The 22,993-nt window shown below is 38.1% G+C and overlaps 1 protein-coding gene across 3 annotated transcripts in view; it reads left to right on the top strand.

Annotated features, from left to right (window-relative positions):
- The window catches only part of BLM (BLM RecQ like helicase), a gene marked incomplete at its 5' end in the record, with an annotated part of 85,589 nt that overhangs the window by 41,258 nt on the left and 21,338 nt on the right, over positions 1-22,993 (top strand). For all 3 annotated transcript variants that reach the window (XM_079126793.1, XM_079126792.1, XM_079126794.1), the window contains 3 exons: positions 15,864-15,970; positions 16,945-17,105; positions 22,286-22,481. In XM_079126793.1, the coding sequence (XP_078982919.1) occupies positions 15,864-15,970; positions 16,945-17,105; positions 22,286-22,481 (464 nt within the window). The remainder of the gene's footprint in view (positions 1-15,863; positions 15,971-16,944; positions 17,106-22,285; positions 22,482-22,993) is intronic.

Raw genomic sequence — 22,993 nt, 5'->3', positions numbered from 1 at the left:
TTTATGATTCCCTTAAGCACTATGAAATGTCCTTCTTTTATCCCTTCTGACTAACTTGGGCTTGAAGTCCACTTTGTCTGAAATAAGAATGGAAACCCCTGCTTTTTTACTGAGTCTGTGTGTGTGGTAGGTTTTTCCCCATCCTTCCACCTTTAGTCTGTGAATGTCTTTTTCTATGAGATGAATCTCTTGAAGGCAGCATATCGTTGGGTCTTTCTTTTTAATCCATTCTGCCAGTCTCTGTCTTTTGGTTGATGACTTTAGGCCATTAACGTACAGGGTTATTATTGAGATATGATTTGTATTCCCAGTTATTTGGGCTTATTTTTGGTTTTTAACTTGACTTGGTTTCTCCTTTCATTGGTTTTTCCTTTAAGGTAGTTCCTCCCTTTGCTGACCTACATTGTTGTTTTTCATTTTCTCCTCGTGGAATATTTTGTTGAATATTCTGTAGTGCAGGATTTCTATTTGTAAATTTATTTATTTATTTATTTATTTATTTATTTTAATTAAAAATCATAAATTTACATAGGGCAATGTTGTTTGATTCATTGTTATTTTTTTCCCTTCCCTCCACCCCTACCACCCTTCTTTTCCCTCTATTCAGTCCTTCCTTCCTCCATTCTTACCACCCTCCTTATCCCTAACCCTAAACCTAACCCTAACCCTAAAGCTATCCCCTCCTACCCCCCCTTATATGTCCTCATCCGCTTATCAGCGAGATCATTCGTCCTTTAGTTTTTTGAGATTGGCTTATCTCACTTAGCATGATATCCTCCAATTTCATCCATTTGCCTGCAAATGCCATAATTTTATCATTCTTCATGGCAGAGTAATATTCCATTGTATATATATGCCACAGTTTCTTTATCCATTCATCAACTGAAGGGCATCTAGGTTGGTTCCACAATCTGGCTATAGTGAATTGAGCAGCTATGAACATTGATGTGGCTGTATCTCTGTAGTATGCTGATTTTAAGTCCTTTGGGTATAGGCCAAGGAGTAGGATAGCTGGGTCAAATGGTGGGTCCATTCCAAGCTTTCTGAGGAATCTCCATACTGCTTTCCAGAGTGGCTGCACTAATTTGCAACCCCACCAGCAATGTATGAGTGTACCTTTTTCCCCACATCCTCGCCAACACCTATTGTTGCTTGTGTTCTTGATAATCGCCATTCTAATTGGGGTGAGATGAAATCTTAGGGTAGTTTTGATTTGCATTTCTCTTATTACTAGAGATGTTGAACATTTTTTCATATATCTGTTGATTGCTTGTACATCTTCTTCTGTGAAGTGTCTGTTCATTTCCTTAGCCCATTAGTTGATTGGGTTATTTGTATTCTTGGTGTAGTTTTTTGAGTTCTTTATAGATTGTGGAAATTAGCGCTCTATCTGAAGTACGAGTGGCAAAGATATTCTCCCACTCTGTAGGCTCTCTCTTCACATTACTGATAGTTTCCTTTGCTGAGAGAAAGCTTTTTAGTTTGAATCTATCCCAGTGGTTGATTCTAGCTTTTATTTCTTGTGCTATGGGAGCCCTGTTAAGGAAGTCTGATCCTAAGCCAACAAGTTGAAGGTTTGGACCTACTTTTTCTTCTATAAGATGCAGGGTCTCTGGTCTGATTCCGAGGTCCTTGATCCATTTTGAGTTGAGTTTTGTGCAGGGTGAAAAATAGGGATTTAGTTTCATTCTGTTGCATATGGATTTCTAGTTTTCCCAGCAGCATTTGTTGAAGAGGCTATCTTTTCTCCATTGCATATTTTTGGCCCCTTTGTCTAGTATGAGAAAATTGTATTTATTTGGCTTTGTGTCCATGTCCTCTATTCTGTACCATTGATCTACCTGTCTATTTTGGTACCAATACCATGCCGTTTTTGTTACTATTGCTTTGTAATAGAGTTGAAGATCTGGTATTGTGATACCCCCTGCTTCGCTCTTTCTACTGAGGATTGCTTTAGCTATTCTGGGTTTCTTATTCTTCCAGGTGAATTTCATAATTGCTTGCTCTATTTCTGTAAGGTACATCATTGGGATTTTAATTGGAATTGCATTGAATCTGTATAGCACTTTTGGTAGTATGGCCATTTTGACAATATTAATTCTTCCTATCCAAGAACATGGGAGATCTTTCCATCTTCTAAGGTTTTCTTTAATTTCTTTCTTTAGTGTTCTGTAGTTCTCATTGTAGAGGTCTTTCACCTCTTTTGTGAGATTGATTCCCAAGTATTTTATTTTTTTTCGATGCTATTGTGAATGGGGTAGTTTTCCTAATTTCTCTTTCTGAAGATTCATCACTTATGTATAAAAATGCATTGGATTTATGAGCATTGATCTTGTAACCTGCTACTTTACTGAATTCACTTATGAGTTCTAAGAGTTTTCTGGTGGAATTTCCAGGTTCCTCTAAATATATAATCATGTCATCAGCGAACAGTGATAGTTTGAGTTCCTCTTTTCCAATTCGTATCCCTTTAATTTCTTTGGTTTGTCTAATTGCTCTGGCTAGAGTCTCGAGAACGATATTGAATAGAAGTGGGGAAAGAGGGCATCCCTGTCTTGTTCCAGTTTTTAGGGGGAATGCTTTCAGTTTTTCACCATTTAGAATGATATTGGCCATGGGCTTAGCGTAGATGGCCTTTACAATGTTAAGGAATGTTCCCACTATCCCTATTTTTTCTAGTGCTTTGAGCATGGAGGGATGCTGTATTTTATCAAATGTTTTTTCTGCATCTATTGAAATTATCATGTGATTCTTAACTTTTAGTCTGTTGATATGGTGAATGACATTTATTGATTTCCAGATGTTGAACCAACCTTGCATCCCTGGGATGAAACCCACTTGATCGTGGTGCACTATCTTTTTAATATATTTTTGTATGCGATTTGCTAAAATTTTGTTGAGAATTTTTGCATCGATGTTCATTAAGGATATTGGTCTGAAATTTTCTTTCCTTCATGTGTCTCTGTCTGGTTTAGGTATCAGGGTGATATTGGCATCATAGAATGAGTTTGGGAGGGTTCCCTCCTCTTCTATTTTATGGAATACTTTGAGAAGTATTGGAATGAGCTCTTCTTTAAAGGTTTTGTAGAACTCGGCTGAGAACCCATCTGGTCCCGGACTTTTCTTTGTTGGTAGGCTTTTGATGACCTCTTCTATTTCATTGCTTTAAATTGATTTATTTAAGTTGTGTATGTCCTCCTCGTTCAGTTTAGGTAATTCATATGTTTCTAGAAACTTGTTGATGTCTCCGAGGTTTTCTGTTTTGTTGGAGTATAGATTTTCAAAATAGCTTCTAATTATGTTTTGTATTTCACTCGTGTCTGTTGTGATGTTTCCTTGTTCATTCCAAATTTTAGTAATTTGAGTTTTCTCCCTCTTTCTCTTCGTTAGTGTGGCTAAGGGTCTATCAATTTTGTTTATTTTTTCAAAGAACCAACTATTTATTTTGTTAGTTTTTCCGATTATTTCTTTTGTTTCAATTTCGTTGATTTTGGCTCTGATTTTAACTATTTCCTGTCTTCTACTACTTTTGGTGTTGGTCTGCTCTTCTTTTTCTGGGCTTTGAGCTGTAGTGTTAAGTCGTTTATTTGTTGATTTCTACTTCTTTTTGTTGAATGCGCCCCATGAAATAAATCTTCCTCTAAGTACTGCTTTCATAGTGTCCCAGAGATTTTGATATGATGTGTCTTTGTTCTTATTTACTTCTAAGAATTGTTTTATTTCCCTCCTGATGTCTTCTGTTATCCATTCATCGTATAGTAGTGTATTATTTAATCTCCAAGTATTGGAGAAGTTTCTGTTTTTTATTCTGTCATTTATTTCTAATTTCAATCCATTATGATCTGATAGAGTACAAAGTAGTATTTCTATCTTCTTGTATTTGCTAACAGTGGCTTTGTGGCATAAAACATGGTCTATCTTAGAGAAGGATCCATGCTGCTGAGAAGAAAGTGTATTCGTTCTTTGTTGGATGGTATATTCTATATAAGTCGGTTAAGTCTAAATTGTTGATTGTGTTATTGAGATCTATGGTTTCTTTATTCAATTTTTGTTTGGACGATCTATCCAGCAGTGAGAGAGGTGTGTTAAAATCGCCTAGTATTATTGTATTGTGGTCTATTTGATTTCTGGAATTGAGAAGGATTTGTTTGACGTACATGGATGAGCCAGTGTTCGGGGCATAGATATTTATGATTATTATATCTTGCTGATTTATGCTTCCCTTAAGCAGTATGTAATGTCCTTCTTTATCCCTTCTGACTAGTCTTGGCTTGAAGTCCACATTATCTGAAATGAGGATGGGTACTCCAGCTTTTTTGCTGTGTCCGTGTGCATGGTATGTTTTTTCCCATCCTTTCACCTTCAGTCTATGGGTATCTCTTTCTATGAGATGAGTCTCTTGCAGGCAGCAAATTGTTGGATTTTTCTCTTTAATCCATTCTGCCAGTCTATGTCTTTTGATTGATGAGTTCAGGCCGTTAACATTCAGGGTTATTATTGTGATATGATTTGTATTCCCAGTCATTTGACTCATTTTTGTTTTTTGACATGATTTGGTTTCCCCTTTATTTGGCTATTCCTTTAGTCTAGTCCCTCCCATTGCTGATTTGCATCGTTGTTCTTCATCTCTTCCTCATGGGATATTTTTCTGAGAATGTTCTGCAATGCTGGCTTTCTTTTTGTAAATTCCTTTAGCTTTTTTTTTATCATGGAAGGATCTTATTTCATCGTCAAATCTGAAAGTAAGTTTTGCTGGGTATAAGATTCTTGGTTGGCATCCATTTTCTTTCAGGGCTTGGTAAATGTTGTTCCAGGCCCTTCTAGCTTTTAGGGTCTGGATTTAAAAATCTGCTGATATCCGTATTGGTTTCCCCCTGAATGTAATTTGGTTCTTTTCTCTCGCGGCCTTTAAAATTCTGGCTTTATTTTGTATGTTAGGTATTTTCATAATAATGTGCCTTGGTGTGGGTCCGTTGTAATTTTGTATATTTGGAGTCCTATAAGCCTCTTGTACTTGGTTTTCCATTTCATTCTTCAGATTTGGGAAATTTTCTGATATTATTTCATTGAATAGATTGTTCTTTCCTTTGGTTTGTTTCTCTAAGCCTTCCTCAATCCCAATAATTCTTAAATTTGGCCTTTTCATGATATCCCATAATTCTTGTAGATTCTGTTCATGATTTCTTACCATCTTTTCTGTTTCGTCAACTTTGTTTTGAAGATTAAATATTTTGTCTTCAGTATCTGAGGTTCTGTCTTCCAGGTATTCTATCCTATTGGTTATGCTTTCTATGGAGTTTTTAACTTGGTTTATTGTTTCCTTCATTTCAAGGATTTCTGTTTGGTTTTTTTTCAATATCTCTAACTCTTTATTGAAATGATCTCTTGCTTCCCATATTTGCTCCTTAACTGTTGATTGGTGCGATCATTTAATGCCTGCATTTGCTCTTTCATCTCCTCCTTCAATGCCTGCATTTGCTCTTTCATCTCCTCGTTTGCTTCCCTGATTGTTTTAATTATGTACATTCTGAACTCCCTTTCTGACATTTCTTCCGCTGTGCTGTCATTGGGTTTTATTGATATAGTATCTAGGTTTGTTTGGGACATTTTCTTCCCTTGTTTTCTCATATTGATCAGATGTCAGTGGGTCTTCGTGATGTTGCAGAATTCTTCTATTGGCTTATATTGTCCCTGTAGATTTCCAGTGTATCACCTTCCTGCCTTCAGTAGCCTGAAGTCTTGGAGTAACTTGATAATGCAGTGCTTCCAAGGAAAGCTGCCCCTAGTCCTCTACTGGTTCCCGGACTTGTAGCTGGCTCTGTGCGGAAAGGCTCTCACTGGGGGGTCTGCACCGAGAAGCTAGCCTGGAAAGCCCCTTCCCGCCAGAGGGGGCCGGGCTGCAGGCTGCTTGGGGAAGTCCCTGGCTGCCCTGTCCTGGTCCCTGAAGCAACCTGTGGGCAGGAACTCGCCGCCGTGGTTTAGGGACTTGAAGATTGGTTCTGTGCAGAAAGTCTCTCACTGGGGGGCCTGCTCCGAGATGCTGGAGAATCTGGCCCTGTGGGAGGAGCCCACCGCCAGAGTGCACAGGGCCGCCTGGGGAGGACTCTAGCTGCTCTGCCCTACTCTAATAAGCCACCCGAATCCGGGCCTGCCGCCCGGGCAGCGCTTCGCCGGGTGGGGGGAGACTCACCCCGAGGCTCTATTTAGTCCGAGTCTCTCAGTGCCTCCCCTTCTTGAATCCTGGGTTCTGGAGCGACTGGAGATGCAGTCACCCTCTAATCCGCCATCTTGGATCGCCCGTGGAAAAAGCCTGCGGCTGGGGGGGCCAGGGGCAGGTCCACCTGGAGAGGTCTCTGGCTGCCTTGCCCTGGTCCCAGAGGCTGCTTGCGGGCCGGAGGTCACCGCTGGCTTCTATTTGTAAATTCTTTTAACTTTTGTTTATCATGGAAGGATTTTACTTCATCTTCAAATATGAAGGTTAGTTTTGCTGGGTATAGGATTCTTGGTTGACAACCATGTTCTTTCAGAGCTTGAAATATGTTGTTCCAGGCCCTTCAAGCTTTTAGAGTCTGAGCTGAGAAATCTGCTGATATCCATATTGGTTTTCCTCTGTATGTAGTCTGCTGCTTTTCTCTCACAGCCTTCAAAATCCTATCTTTATTTTGTATGTTAGGCATTTTCATTATAATGTGTCTTGGTGTGGATCTGTTGTGATTTTGTGCATCTGGTGTTCTGTAAGCCTCTTGTATTTGATTTTCCATTTCATTCCTCAGGCTTGGGGAATTTTCTGATATTATTTCATTGAATAGGTTGTTCATTCCTTTGGTTTGTTTCTCTGTGCCTTCCTCAATCCCAATAATTCTTAAATTTGGTCTTTTCATGATGTCCCATAGTTCTTGGAGATTCTGTTCATGATTTCTTATCATCTTCTCTGTTTGGGCAATTTTATTTTCAAGATTTAATATTTTGTCTCATTGTCTGAGGTTCTGTCTTCCAAGTGGTCTAATCTATTGGTGATGCTTTCCATTGAGCTTTTTATTTGATTTATTGTTTCCTTCATTTCAAAGATTTCCATTTGTTTGTTTTTTTTTTGAGAATCTCTCTGTTGAAATGATCTTTTGCTTCCTGCAGGTGCTCTTTCAACTGCTTATTGGTATGATCATTCATTACCTGCATTGGCTCTCTTATCTCATCCTTTGCTTCACGAATCACCTTAATCATGTATAATCTGAAGTCCTTTTCTGACATTTCTTCTATCATACTGTGACTGGATTCTATTAATATAGAATCTAGATTTGTTTGGATCATTTTCTTCCCTTGTTTTTTCATGTTGTTCATGTGCCTTCCCCTCTAGCAGTGCAGATCTGGGGTATTGCAGATTTCCCCCTATAGGCTTATAGTGACCTTATAGGTTTCCAAAACCTTTTCTTTAAGGGGGAGATCAGTATTAGCAGTGCCCAGTTCAGACAGTATGCAACCCAAAACCAAATAGCCCCTATGAGGACAATAGCAATATTGTCATAATAAACAGAATTAGTTCAGGTATTATCTTCAGTATAACAAATAGATTTGCAATAAGGTCTACAGTTTCTAATGGAGGACAAAGAGGATGTAGAGGGTTGTAGGTTGTAGCTGTTAACGGGATAAGAAAAGAATATATAGAAGTTCTAGATCATAGAAAGTGTGAGAGTATAATCAAAAGTCAATTGTTAGCATGGGAAAAGGGAGAAAGAGACTCTGAGGGAACAGGTAAACAAAAGGAAAAGAGAGCGAGAAAGGTAAAGAAAGAAAAACTTAAAATTTTTCAATAATGAGAAAAAAGAAAATCTACACTATAACAGTCATATAGTAGTCAAACCTCCCAGTGTTCAGTAGCCTGATGCATGAGAGGTACCTAACAATGAGCTTCCAGTCTCCAGCAGGTGTCTCAGGATGGGATTTGCCTCACCTAAAGATGGGAGATATGGCTTCCAGGATTATCCAAGATGGCCACTCTGGCTTCCAAATGTGTTGGCAAATGGGGAGCTGCACCTTGGGGTGTGGACGTGATGGACGTCCTGGAGGCAGGATGCGGTTGGTTGGGCAGGGTTCCTGGAGGTAGGGTGTTGTCTGTCTGGTTGCAGGATCCTGGAGGCGGAGTGCAGTCATTCGGTCTGGGAGTCCCAGTGGTAGGGCGCAGTCAGTTGGTCTGGGGGTTCTGGTGTTGGGGAGCAGTCAGTCAATGTTAGGGCTCCGGAGGCAGGGAGTGATGGGTAGGGCTGAGGGATCCTGGATACCGGGCTCAGTCAGTCCGGCCAGGTGTCCTACAAGTCCTGGCTATTGTCTCAAAATGGCGGCAGTCACGTGTAACTAAACCTGCAGGTACTGTGACAGTGCACTTCCAGACAACAGGCAGCTGGGGCTACACTGGTGGTCTGTGGTCAGTTTGCTGACTGCTGTCAGACGATAGGGAGGTGAACCTCGGACGATGGGTGATAGATAGGTGAAAGGCAGGCGGTGGATAGGCAAGCAGCAGGCAAATGGCAGATGGTAGGGGCCAGACAGTGAGCAATCTGCACTCAAAAAGTAGTCGAGGTCTGGGGATATGGCTGTTGGTAGAGTGCTTGCTTTGCATGCGCAAGGTCCTGGGTTCTATTCCTGGCACCACAAAAAAAAAAAATGTAGTCGATATGCTGGCAGACTGCAGGTGATCCCAGTAGATAAATGGGGTAAACAGCAGGGGATCGATAAACTGCAAAAACTGCCTTGCCAAGAAACAGATATCCTAGGCTGGAAACCCGAGTTTTGGAGCGACAAGGAACGCAACCTCCCTGTAGACCACCATCCGACTTTAATACCTTGTTTGTATTTTAATAACTCAAGTTTTCAGTTCTTTATAGGACAAGGGGGAGGAAGAGGATGAAGAAATAGCAGGGGGAAAGTTTACCTCTTTGGTAGGCAGGTATTTTACACTTTTCTCATTTTTCTTTGAACTCATATTTTCATTTCCCCCCCCAGAATTTTATCCTAAGTTAATTTATTTTGTATATGAAATATTTTTGCTTACTTTGTCATTCTTACCTGTAAGGAAAAATATATATATAAATTAAAATTTGTCTTCTAATCTTATACCAAAATTTTCATCTGGATTGAATTATTAAAATCATTAGTCATGCTGAACACAATGGCTCACACCTGTAATCTCAGCAACTTGAGAGGCTGAGGCAGGAGGATTGCAAGTTCAAGGCCAGCCTTGACCACTTAGCCAGATCCTATCTCAAAATAAAAAGGACTAGGGCTGTAGCTCAGTTGTAAAGTACCCCTAGGTTCAATTCTTAGTACCAAATAAAATAAAATCATTAGTCCATACATTGAACTAATGGATACCTTAAGTATATTTTTAAAATAATTCTTAAGCATAAAGTTTGAGAATATGTCTCCTAATAAGATCATATTTGTGTTTCAGTTCACATATCTACGGATGAATTGAATCAGTTTTTATTTCTTATAAGCACTGAGAAATGTTGCTTACATAAATATGTGGATAGGAGTGGAAGGCATTTTATTATAGTACTACCATTCAATTTTTTGAATTCCTTCTAAAGTATATGCCAAAATTATGTCATGATATCATCAAAAATTATTTTTAATATTCTTTCAGCTGACAATTAGGTCTGACTTTATGGGAGGCAAAGAATTGGAAACTATTGGGCAAAATAAGAAAATCATTAGTTATTCACTCTACTTTTTCTGGGAAATATACCCTTTAAAAAGTTTTTACTAGGATTTATCTAATGACTATGAAGTATTTTTGTTAATCTTTCAATAAGAATCCTGTACCTATATCCAATATATTTGTAAGAGGGAAATCAAAATCCTGTTAGTTTCAGTATACCTTATAAAATGTTGTTTTTGAAACAAAAAAAAATGCTTTTTCTTTTTCTTCCTCTCCTTCTGTCTCCTTCTTCAGTAGGGATTGAACCCAGGGGTACTTTACCACTGAAATATATTCCCAGCCCTTTTTTGAAAAATTGAGACGGTATCACTAAGTTGCTGAGGCTAGCTTCGAAACTTGGAATCTTCCTCCCTAAGCCTCCCAAGTCACTGAGATTGCATGATGTGCCACCATGCCTGGTGACAATGCTTTATGTTTTGTGTGTGTGTGTGTTTGTATGTGCTGAACCCAAGGCCTTATACATGCTAGGTAAATGCTGTACCACTGAGCCATATCTCTAGCTGTAAGATGCTTTATTTTTGGTGGTGGGGGGGAACGGAATTGGGAATGAACCCATTAATGCCTGGTGCTTAACCACTGAGCCACATTTCCATCCGTTTTTTTTGTTTGTTTGTTTTTTGTTTTTTTGTTTTTTTAAATTTTGAGCTGGGGTCTCGCTGAGTTGCTTAGGGGCATGCTTAGTTGCTGAGAATGACCTTGAATTTGCAATCCTTCTTCCTCAGCTTCCAAGCTGCTGGGATTACAAGCATGCCCCACTACATCTGGCTGTGATATGCTTTTAAATGTAACTGTCAAAACTTCTTGACTATAGATTAGGTCTTTCTAATAATGGAAAATAACTGACATAGCCTAATTAGCAAAGCCCATTCTTCATTGCCAAACCAATCAGCACAATTAGATATATTTCCTTATTTAAAAATTTCTGATAAAAATTTAAAAATTTCACATAAACTACTTAGTAAATAGCCCTTTGACTACTGTCTCAGTTCCCAAAACAACCACAGCTGAGCACAAGTTGACTGCATTTTTGCCACACCTCATTTTCAAATGACACAAATTGGAAGCCCTGGACCTGGTACTATTCACCATGTTAATTGCAGCATTCAGTTTAAACTTAGTCAAGATATAGTGGAATACAGAAGGTTTTTTAAAAAATCTTCAGTGTGATATAATTCATACATGATAAAATTCACCAATTTATAGGGTACAATTTAGTGAGTTTTTTTGTATTTTGACAGAATTTTGCACCTGTCCCCACAATCTACATTTAGAACACTTTCATCGCCCCCAAAAAGAAATCTAGTGCTCACTAGCAGCCACTTCCTGTTCTCCCATCTCTTTTGGACCTGGTTTCTTTAACCCAGCATGATTATCCATGTTGTAGCACTGATCTGTACTTTCTCATATGTACTATTGGGGATGGAATCCACAGCCTCACAAAGCTAACCAAGCTCTCTATCACTGAAAAATTTCTTTGTAGTCCACATTTTATTTATCCATCCATCAATTGGTGGGAACTGTCTCTAGTTAAATATTTGATAATTCCCAACATCCTGTTTTCTAATGGACAAAGTACAGGTAAGATTTGTTACCTGTAATAAAGTCTGAGGGTCTGTTTACTTTTCCATTATAACAAATTGTGTGAATATTACCCTTCATCAGTTACCTACAGCACTTTTGTGATAGAGATAGTTGTCTTGGTTTAATTGGATTTGCTTTATGTTCTAATCTATCATTTTATTACTTTTACTAGAAGTAATTTATTTGACTAAATTAATTAGTAAACAGTTGTCTTTTCACTTATAAAAATTCAAATTCCGTTCCAGATTTTTTTATAATGATTTTATTGAGATATAATGCACATATCTTACCATTCACATATTTACGATCAATCCAGCAGTGTTTGGTGTATTTGGAGTTGTGTGACATCACCACAGTTTTAGAACATTCTATCACCCTTCAAAAGCACTGTTAACTGCCAGATACAGTGGCACATGCCTATAATCCCAGTGGCTTGGGAGGCTGAGACAGGAGGATTGCAAGTTCAAGATCAGCCTCAGCAACTTAACAAGGCCCTATTTTGAGACCTATCTCAAAATAAAAAATTAAAAAGGGCTGGAGATATGGTTCAGTGGTTAAGCACCCTTGTGTTCAATCCCTGGTACAAATAAAAAAGAAAAAAAATACCATTATCCAATAGCAGTCCAATAAACTTGCCCCTCACATCTCCCTACCAGTCTTGGACAACCACTAATCTACCTTCTGCATGGAGATTTGCCTCTTCTGGATAGTTTCTGTAAACAGAATCACTCTATGTAATCTTTCGTGACTTTCTTCTTTTACTTGACATAATGTTTTCAAGGTTTGTTTCTGAATAATAGTCTGTTGTATGGGTGTATAACATTCTCTTTTATCTATTTATCATTGGTGGATATTGAGGTTATTTCCATGTTTTGACTATTATAAATAAAGCTGTTATGAACATAAATGTATAAGTTTTTATGTAGACATGTGTTTTCATTTCGCTTGGGTGTATTATACCCAGGAGTGGAATAGTTGGGTTGTATGGTCACTCTGAGTTTCCCCTTTTGTTTTGTTTTGTTTTGGTTTGGTTTGTTTTTTTTTTTTTTTTTTTTTTTTTTTTTTTTTTTTTTTTTGGCGTTGGCAATTGAAACCAGGGATCTTTTACCACCGAGATGCATCCCCAGTCCGTCCGTCCATCCGTCCTTTCTTTCTTTCTTTTTTTTTTTTTTTTTTTTTTTTGCAGTGCTGGGGATCGAACCCAGGACCTTGTGCTTGCAAGGCAAGCACTCTAGTGACTGAGCTATCTCCCCAGCCCTATTTCATTTTTTTGTTGTTGTTTTTGTTTTCTTTTGAGATAGTTCTTGCTAAGCTGCTAAGTGTCTCACTAAATTGCTGTCACTGGCCTTGAACTTGTGATCTCCTGCCTCAGCCTTCCAAGTTGCCGTGATTATAGGCATGCACCACTGTACCTGACTATGTTTCATCTTTTAAAGAAACTACCATGCTTTTTTCCAGAGCACTTGCACCATTTTACATTATCATCAGCAGAGTATGAGGGTTCTGATTCCACATCCTTCTAAACTTTTTATCTCTCCTTTTGACCCAAACCATTTTCTTAATGAATAAAACACTTTCTGAGATAAAACTGTATTTTTCAGTGGACAGAAAGTCATAGGCCGTTCTTGTACATTGTTACTACAGTATTCATATCAGCGGAAGACTTGTGCACCATAGCCCAAATCAACTCAAATAAATTTCAAGACTTTTTCTTCATCATTTGTATTTGTTGTAAGGCAGATCTTTTATGCCATATATATATATTTTTTGAACTGCAGTTTCCTTTGCTGTAACAGCAGTTATAAATAATTACCTAAGAATAATCAAAATAGTCTTAGAAGGAGTTGAGGGTGTAGCTCAGTGGTGGAGCACATACTTAGCATCCCCAAGGTCCTGGATTTAATCCTCAGCACCAAAAAAAATAGCCAATGGATATATCAGCCTTTTATCTACCACCCTTTTTTGCCACAGTCTGCTATCTGCTACATAATCCTCTACCATTTGAATTCCAGCTGTTCTGTACATATAAATGAAAGCTGATTTTGAAGTGTTGTTGAACAATAGTTTCAAAAGTGACAGTGGTCAGAGATGAAACAGCATCTGAAAGTGAAGATCATCTGCACTTCACTACTTTATTTTCAGTGTATTTGAAGTCAGAACTCCAATGAGGGCCAAGATGCTTCATTTCCAGTGTTACTCTTTAACCTTAATAGAAATAGATAAAACACGTAAAGACGTGAAAGCCCACCAGGATTTCTGGTGCTTTGATTAAAGAAAGTTTCACCCACACCAGTACTATATTTCAGTTTGCTTTGTTTGGTGTCCTGGAGGTTTTTACCTCCAGAAACAAGGCACGGTGGTAAAATTCAAAATGGGTACAAAGTGGGATTGGTTGATTTGTATTTAGAAAGCTGGAGGACAACTATAAAAGGGAAGACTGGAAAAAGATTAGTCAGCAAAATGTCTGATCTGGAGAGGTATTCTCAGATCAGTCTTTAACTGCATGTAAAACTGAGACTTCAGATTCTTTAAAATTATCTTTGCCCATTTACCCTTAGAAAGTCTTCGTGTACTCCTAGGGGAATGTATGCCCCAATTTTAGACCACGGACCTAAAAATTTGTTGGAATGTGGTTCAGAACTCTGAAAAGAGGTCTAAGCTGGGGCAAGAGTTGGGACTCATTGAAATGATATTTGGGTGCAGGTTAAAATAGACTGCTGAAAGAAGTATTGCAGAAGAGAAGAAAGCCAGGCATTGGGAGTGGGGGTTGATTCTCACTTCAGGTGTAAGCAAAAGGAGAAGATAGAGAAATCAGAGACATAAGGGTTGAAATTCCCACAGAAGGTGAAGTCATGAATGTTAGCAGAGTTTTCCATAAGGCTAGCCAACAAGGTGGAGTAGGGAGAGCTCAGAGAGAAGGAGGTCTAAAAATGGCCCCTACAAATACCAAATTCGCATGAAAAGGTATTGCTGGCTAGGCAGTGGCACTCACCTGTACTCTCAGCAACTGAGGAGGCTGAGGCAGGAGGATAGCAAATTCAAAGCCAGCCTCAGCAACTTAGCAAGGCTCTGTATCAAAGTAAAAAATAAAAAGGGCTAAGGATGTGACTCAGTGGTTAAGTGCCTCTGGGTTCAATCCCTGGTACCACAAAAAAAGAAGAAGAAAAGTCAAGTCAGCATGAAAGTGATGAGAATTGAAATTCAATTTATGGTTAGTTGGTTGGAGATATAAGGATCTTCTGAGAAATTTGCCTTAGGAAGGAAAGCAAGAGGAGAAATAGAATCTGGAATCAAAAGAAGCTTTTATTGCTTTTGGTCCTAAAACATATTCTGAGACAAAAGGGAAGAATTCACAGAAAAATCTAAAAATATAAGAGAGAAGGTAATGAAGAGAATGAGCTCCCTGAGGAAGTGTGAGGGAGGAAATGGGATGCCAAAAGTGGTAGGCCAGAGAAGGGGGAGCACCAGTGTCAGGCAGCCATATTCTCTGTGGGATCCAGAGCTCCTTCTGTTGCCCTGCGATTAGCTCTTTATGTGCATAAAGATTATTTAGCATGAGTCAAAATTTGGGAACATTGGTGGCCTAAAAGAGTATATTTCCTCTGTGATTTTCTTAATCACTCAAATAATTTTTTAGTCATCTCCAATTTTTGTCAACCTTACCTTGGAGACTGGGCTTCTGACTTATCTTGTATTTTCTCCATGTGTCTGACTCTGTGTGCATGCAGCACACTGGGGATTGGACCCAGGGCCTTGTGCATGTTAAGCCTGTGCTCTACCATGAAGTATACCCCACACTTGAAAATGTTTCTTCTACAGTCCCAATTTTTTATCATCTAATTCCATAGACTTTCCCTCCTTATCACTATTCTTTCTCCCTACTCCCAATACTGGAGATTAAATCCAGGGTGCTTTACCACTGAATTACATCCCCAACCCATTTTATATTTTAGTTTGAGATGTGGTCTCACTAAGTTGCCCAAGCTGTCCTAGAACTTTCTATCTTCCTGCCTCAGTCTCCTGAATTGCTGGGATTGAAGTTGTGTACTACCACACCCAGCAACCATTCTTTTCTTTAACCTTGAACCTAACTTCATTTCAGTGTTCTATTATATAAACTGCCAGTGATGATATTCAACTTAATTAGGCTTGCAATGTTGAAACTCGGTATTAATTTTTGAAGATGTTGGATTTCATTCATGCTAACATAACAGAATATCATAGGCTAGGTGACTGAGACAAGAGCAGTTTATTTCTCATTGCTGTACATATTGGGAAGTCTAGGATCAGGGTACTGGCAGATTCCATCTGGTGTGGTCCCTCTTTCTGGTTTCCAGATAGTGCTTTTCTCATTAAAGCCACACTTAAAACTATTGAGGTCTCTACTCTTATAAGGGCACTAATCTCATTCACAGTTTCACCCTCATGACCTAATTCTCTCCCAGATGCCCCACCTTCTAATAATATCTCATCCTGAGTAATGATTTTGAGGTATACATTCAATTCATGCCAAAGGATAAATCCATATTTTTCATAATAACTAAATTTTGTTTGGCACTTCTTTTAGGTTCAGCATGAGCTTTAACAGACATAATCTGAAATACTATGTGTTACCAAAGAAACCTAAAAAGGTAGCATTTGATTGCTTAGAATGGATCAGAAAGCATCACCCATGTGAGTACAGTCATGTGATAAATTATGTCTAAAAATAAAAGATGTCTTTTTAGTACCACAATAGAATATATAAAATGGCATATTAAACATTTCTCTTTGCTTTATGATAACATTAACTTGTTATTTATAGAGTACGATATTGTAACTCTCATTTGAGAATTTATAAAATCTCATTTGGTTAGATAACAATAAACCTTAAGAAAGTACATTAAATACTCCCTCCTACAAACCTGTTATCATTCTTGGTTTCAATGTCTTTCCTCTGGCTTCTGTCATTATATGAATATAACCCTTTGTTTTAGTGCCTTCTCCCAAATGTGTTTGCCTTTGAGTTATACTAACTAAAATGAAATTCTGAAGTTCATAGCAGTTTGCCATGTAACTCTGTTTCTACGTCTTGAGCATTTCTGCATGCCTTTTATAACTTAGAAAACACTTTTTTTAAAAGATGTTATAGGTCAGTTTATGTTTTTTTCTCAGAAAACACTTGATAAAATATATTTTATTTCACAACCTCGTGTCTTAATTATTGCTATAATGTTTCCCATAAAAATCTTTCTAATTTTTAAAATTATAAACAAAACTTTTGGCATAAGTCCATATATCACTTTATTTCCTAGGTTATATTCCTAGAAGGAAACAGGGTCAAAGGTATTTCTAAAGCTCTTGATAAATATTGTCATGTGTCGCCTTGAAACTTGTATAAGGGAGCGTTCCCATTTTTAGAGCCAGTTTGAAATAGAGCCTAGGATTAGTCCAGGTCCATCTCACAAGGCATTAGCAGGGACAGAAGTAAAAGTCTCATCTTATTGTGTGAATTCCTATCCTGAATTATTCTATGTGATTGTCCTGTACTGTAAGTGCACTACAGAGATCTGTTTATGTTTCATACGTTTCTAAGAACATAATGTAAATCATATTGTTATTTATGTTAAAAGCCTTCATTTCTCAATGCTGTTTTGGTTTCTTGACAGATGACTCAGGGATAATCTACTGCCTCTCCAGGCGGGAATGTGACACAATGGCTGACACTTTACAGAAGGATGGTCTTGCTGCTCTTGCTTATCATGCTGGCCTCAGTGATTCTGCCAGAGATGAAGTGCAGCACAAGTGGATTAATCAGGATGGCTGCCAGGTAACATTTTTTTAAAAAGGGAAACAAAAGGAACCATTTTTTATGTATATAAACAGACTTGTGCATATAGAATGCAAATTGTTTTTGTCTTAATGATAGTAAACATCAAAATAAGACTGAAAAGGAGCCGGGCATGGTGGCACACGCCTGTAATCCCAGTGGCGCAGGAGGCTAAGGCAGGAGGATGATAAGTTTGAGACCAGCCTTAGCAACTTAGCAAGGCTCTGAGCAACTTAGTGAGACCCTACCTCAAAATAAAAATAAAAAAGACACCAGGTGTGGTGACGCACACCTCTAATCCCAGTGGCTCATGGCTGAAGCAGGAGGATCGCAGGTTCAAAGCCAACCTCAGCAACTTAGTGAGGCTATAAGCAACCTAGCAAGACCCTGTCTCAAAATTAAGAAAGGACTGGGGATGTGCCTCAGTGGTTAAGTGCCCTTGAGTTCAATCCTGGAAGGAAGACAGCAAGATAGTTAAAACAGATACCATGGTCAAAAATAAATTCATAATATATATGCATCAAAAACAGGACAGTCTTCTGAATCAGAAGAGAGAAGAATAGCTGGGCATGGTGGCACCACCTTTAATCTCATCTGCTTGAGTGGCTGAGCCTGGAGGATTGCAAACTGAAGGACAGCCTGGGCAACTTAGTGAGACCCTGTCAAAATTTTAAAATAAAATAAAGATCTAATCCTTCACCAAATAGAAGAAAAAGTAGGCCTAAATCTCCATCACGTTGGCTTAGGGCCATATTTCCTTAACAAGATCCCCATAGCACAAGAAATAAAAGTAAGAATCAATAAATGGGATAGATTCAAACTAAAAAGTTTTTTCTCAGCACAAGAAACAATCAATAATGTGAAAAGAGAGCCTACAGAGTGGGAGAAAATCTTTTCCACACACACTTCAGACAGACCACTAATTTCCAAAGTTTATAAAGAACTTAAAAACCTTACACCCCAACTCAAAGAACCCAATCAATAAATGGGCTAAGGATATGGGCAAACACTTCACAGAAGAAGATATACAGATGATCAACAAATATATGAAAAACTGCTCATTATCCCTAAATTAAGAGAAGTGCAAATTAAAACCATCCTAAGATTTCATCTATCTCCAGTTAGAATGACTATTATCACAAGCAATGATAAGTGTTGGCGTGGATGTGGGGAAAAAGGCACACTCATACGTTGCTGGCAGAGTTGCAAATTGCTGCAACCACTCTGGAAAGCAGTATGGAGATTCCTCAGAAAACTTGGAATGGACCCACCATTTGACCCAGCTATCCCACTCCTTGGTTTATACCCAAAGGACTCAAAGTCAGCATACTACAGTGATGCAGCCACATCAATGTTCATAGTAGCTCAATTCACAATAGCTAGATTATGGAAGCAACCTAGGTGCCCATCAATTGACGAATGGATAAAGAAACTATATATATATATATATCACAGTTATGATATGCACATAACAGTTATGCAAAGGAATATTACTCAGCCATAAAGAAGAATAAAATTATGGCATTTGCTAGTAAATGGATGAAGTTGGAAAATATCATGCTAAGTGAAATAGGCCAAGCCCAAAAAACCAAAGGTCGAATGTTTTCTCTGATAAGCGCATGATAATATGTAATGGGGTGGGGGTGGCGGGGGAAAGAGAAGAATAAAGGAACTTTGGATGGTGTAGAGAAAAATGGGGTGGGAGGGTGTGGGCAACAGAAAGATAGTAGAATGAAACAGACAGTATTACCCTGTGTATATGTATGATTACATGAATGGTGTGAATCTACATTTTGTACAACCATAGAAATGAAAAGTTGTACAGTGGATCAAAATGTTGTCTGTAAAAATAAAAAAGATTTTAATAAAAAATATTGTATCCATTTATAACTAAAAAATAAATAAATAAAATATATTTAAATAAAAAGAAAAGGAAAATTTAAAAAATAAATAAATAAAGATCTAGAGCACTGTTGGGTTCAATCCCCAGTATCAGGGGAAAAAAAAGAGGAGAAAGACTTGTTGGACAGAAGTATTTCATACCCAGCTCACTGTCATATATTTTGAAAACAACAAAGGCATTTTCAAATATGCAAAATATTTAGAAAATGTATCACTGGTTTGTCTTCACTAAAATAATCTTACAAGTCAATTTTTTTTTTCTTTTTTTTTTTTTTTTTTTTTTTTGTTACTGGGAATTGAACCCAGAGGTACTTAATCACTGAGCCACATCCCCAGCCTTTTATTATATTTTATTTAGAGACAGGGGCTCCCTGAGTTGCTTTATAGCCTTGGTAAGTTGCTGAGGCTGCCTTTGAACTCAAGATACTCCTACCTCAGCCTCCTGAGCCACTGGGATTATAGGCATGTGCCCCTGCACCCAGCTCAATTTTCTTCTTTTGATAAAGTTTGCCTGGAAGAATAGTCAAGTGAAAATAACTAAGAGAATTTGGCAAAAAAAGAAAAAAAAATAGTACATGAATACTGGTTTGTAGTACATTGTATATAGGTGAGTGAAACAAAAATACAGAAATAGGCTGAAATTTTTGAACAAACAGTAAATGACAAGGGAGGCACTAAAAATTGGTGAGGTCTATCCCATAGTGGTGACACACTTCTGTAATCTCAGCAGCTTAGGAGGCTGAGGCTAGAGGATTGCAAATTCAAGGGCAGAATGGGTAACTTTGACCCGGTCTCAAAAATTAAGAGGGTGGGGGATTTAGCTCAATGGTAAAGCACCCCTGGGTCTAATCCCCAGTACCAAACATAAATAATAAAATTTAAAATAAAAAAAAATACAAAACTGGAGGTATGGCTCAGTGGTAAAGTACCCCTGGGTTCAGTCCTTAGTCCCCAAAGGAAAAAATAATTTACAAAACCTCAGCCATACAGAGAGAAAATTGAATAAAGAAAAAGACCCAAAAAAATCAGGCATGGTGGCTACTGCCTGTAATCCCACAGCTTGGAAGTTTGAGGCAGAAGGATCTCAAGTTCAAAGCCAGCCTCAGGCCCTAAGCAACTTATTGAGACCCTTTCTCAAAAAAAAAAAAAGAAAAAAGAAAAAAGAAAAAGAAGAAATCCTGGAAGGAAGAATAGTCTAGCATTTAATATTGATTTCTCCTAATCATGTAATTAAGAATAATTTGTTTCAAGTTTTAAAATCTTTATATTAATACAGTATTCTACAATGAAGATGTGTGTTCATTTTTTTTTTTTTTTTTAATCTATTTGTTGCTGTTCTCAGACTGTCAAGATACAGTGTTATACCAACTGGATAGCTTTGATATTTTTAGAATTTTGAGATAGAATAAAACTTGAACCAGGAATGGTGGTATATACACGTGTAATTCCTGCTACTGGGGAGGCTGAGGCAGGAGAATCCCAAGTTTGAAGCCAGCTTGGGCTACTTAGTGAGACCCTTTCTCAAAACTGAAAAAATAAGGACTGGGTTTATAGCTCAGTGATAGAGCACTTGCCTAGGATGTGTAAGGCACTAGGTTCAATCCTCAGCACCACATAAAAATAAATAAATAAAATAAAGGTATTGTGTCCATATACAAATAATTTTTTTTTTTAATTTTAAAAATAAATAAAAATAGCAGAGGACTGGGGTTGTGGCTCAGTAGTAGAGCACTTGCCTAGCATGTGCAAGGCACTGGGTTCAATTCTCAGCACCACATACAAACAAATAAATAAATATTCATCAACAACTAATAAAAAAAAAAAATAGAGCACCCCTGGCTTCATCCCCAGTACAGGGGGAAAAAAGAGTAAAACTTGGTGTTTTCCTTTGAAAAGAATGAATATATAACCTGAAGTTTAAAAACAACACAGAAATAAGGAAGGAAGTACAGTTCAACAAAACTGGTTTCCTAGTTAAAGAAATAAGAGCTTTCAGAAAGAGTCAGCATCATTGTGGCCTTACTCAGAGCCTACAGGATGTGCTTCACAGCCATGTGCCCGTCCCACACTGGGAGAAGCACCAGGCTTCTAGGAAGCCTGTAGGCCATGTTTGCAGAGCTCTGGTCTGGCACATCTCACTGGGCAGCTCTCCGCCTGCACTCCATCACCAGAGGCCACAATAGACTTTCTCTTTTTGAGATATCCTTTTGATCAAAGTGCCATAAATTTAGATGGATGACTAACCTCTAGTACAGGCCACTGCCATTCCCAATGTTGATAAATGTACCCATTTGCTGTCCATGTACCCCATAGCTTGTAGTTCCTTTCTGGTACTCATGGTTACTGAAATCATGTCATTAGCCTCAGTCTGGCTGCCAGATATTTTCCATTGCTTTTGAAATACTGTTCTTGCAGTAGCAATTCATTTTTTTAAGTGCTAAAAAAAGACTTGCAGCTTTATTTGTATAATGTAATTTTGCCTGGAGATATAGCATTTTGGTTTGGGTTAAATAGGTCCTAAATTTGCAACTAAAATGGATATTCTTGAAAACTGATTTGTCAAGCTCCTAAAATTTAACTACCACCTTGCTTCCACTAAGTGATTTGTATAAGCCAAAAGCCATAGACCCTGGCCTTTTTTTTTTTTTTTTTTTTTTTTTTTTTGGTCTCCTTCCTGTATAAGCTGCTCTTTTACCCATATGAGTTTCAATTAAAATTTTACAAGCTTGACTTTGAACTCAGCTGATAAATAAAAGGAGTCAGTGTATGTTTCAGCTGGTGCCACAGGTAAAACTGGAGCAGGTGAGAGTGCCATTGTCCTGAATCATCACGGAGCTAGTGGCAATGACCTCTGAGAGCCAGAGCCCTGGGAACAGCCTGGAGCTCCTGAGGAATGCACTGCTTATGAACACAGGCCTGGATATCATGGCAGTATGAGCAGTACCCTCACACCTCCATATCAGAAACAGAACAAACACTGACAATACATTGAAAGGCCGACGGATGCAATTAATCCCTCACATAGTGATACCAACTCACATAAGAAAGTACCTACCACACTGAGCTTCTCTTTCCCTTCATTGGCTTAATAAAATTGCAAGTGAACAATATGAAAATCTCATCTTAGTCATGCTAAATAGTGGGACCAAGTTAAGGCTCAAGTTTGTGGTATAGAGTGCATTTTAAAGTAAAATAAGGGATAGAGCTTTCAGAACATCCATTATTAAAATGTTCCTTTAAATGAATTGTGAATCTAATGGGCTTTTGCTTTATATCAGGTTATCTGTGCAACAATCGCATTTGGAATGGGGATTGACAAACCTGATGTGCGATTTGTGATTCACGCATCTCTCCCTAAATCTGTGGAGGGTTACTACCAGGAATCCGGCAGAGCTGGACGAGATGGAGAAATATCTCACTGCCTGCTTTTCTATGCCTATCATGATGTGACCAGACTGAAGAGACTTATAATGAGTAAGCTGAGCTCTGCTAGAAACATTCTTCATGTTCAGTTCCATGAGATTAATCACTCCTGCTATTGTGATACTTTGGGTCCAGTTTTCCTTAAATAGTCATGGAGAAATAGAGGTGTTTATATAAATTGGAACTTTTTTTTCAGTTCCACTTTTATTATAAAAGTAATACATGCTTGTTATATAAAATGACACAAACACAGGTAAGTCCGGAAATTATTAAATCATGCCTAGTAGTCTTGGATCAAGAAACAACTTGAGTTATTGATTTCTTTTGTATCTTTCCAGACCCAATTTTCTCATGCATCCTTGCATATAATATATATTTCAAAGAAAGATAAAAAGGAGAAAATAATGAAATCTCATGAACTACTATCCAGTTTAAGAAATAAAATAAAACCAGGTGTAGTGGCTTATACCAGTATAGTCCCAGCTACTGAGGAGGCTGAGGCAGGAGGATCACTTGAGCCCAGGAGTTGAGGCCAGCCTGAGTAATATAATGAGACCTACTCT

The sequence above is a fragment of the Sciurus vulgaris genome (assembly GCF_902686455.1).
Source record: "Sciurus vulgaris genome assembly, chromosome: 2".
In the NCBI taxonomy this organism is placed as follows: Eukaryota; Metazoa; Chordata; class Mammalia; order Rodentia; family Sciuridae; genus Sciurus; species Sciurus vulgaris.
This window is presented reverse-complemented; position numbering and strand designations above follow the sequence as displayed.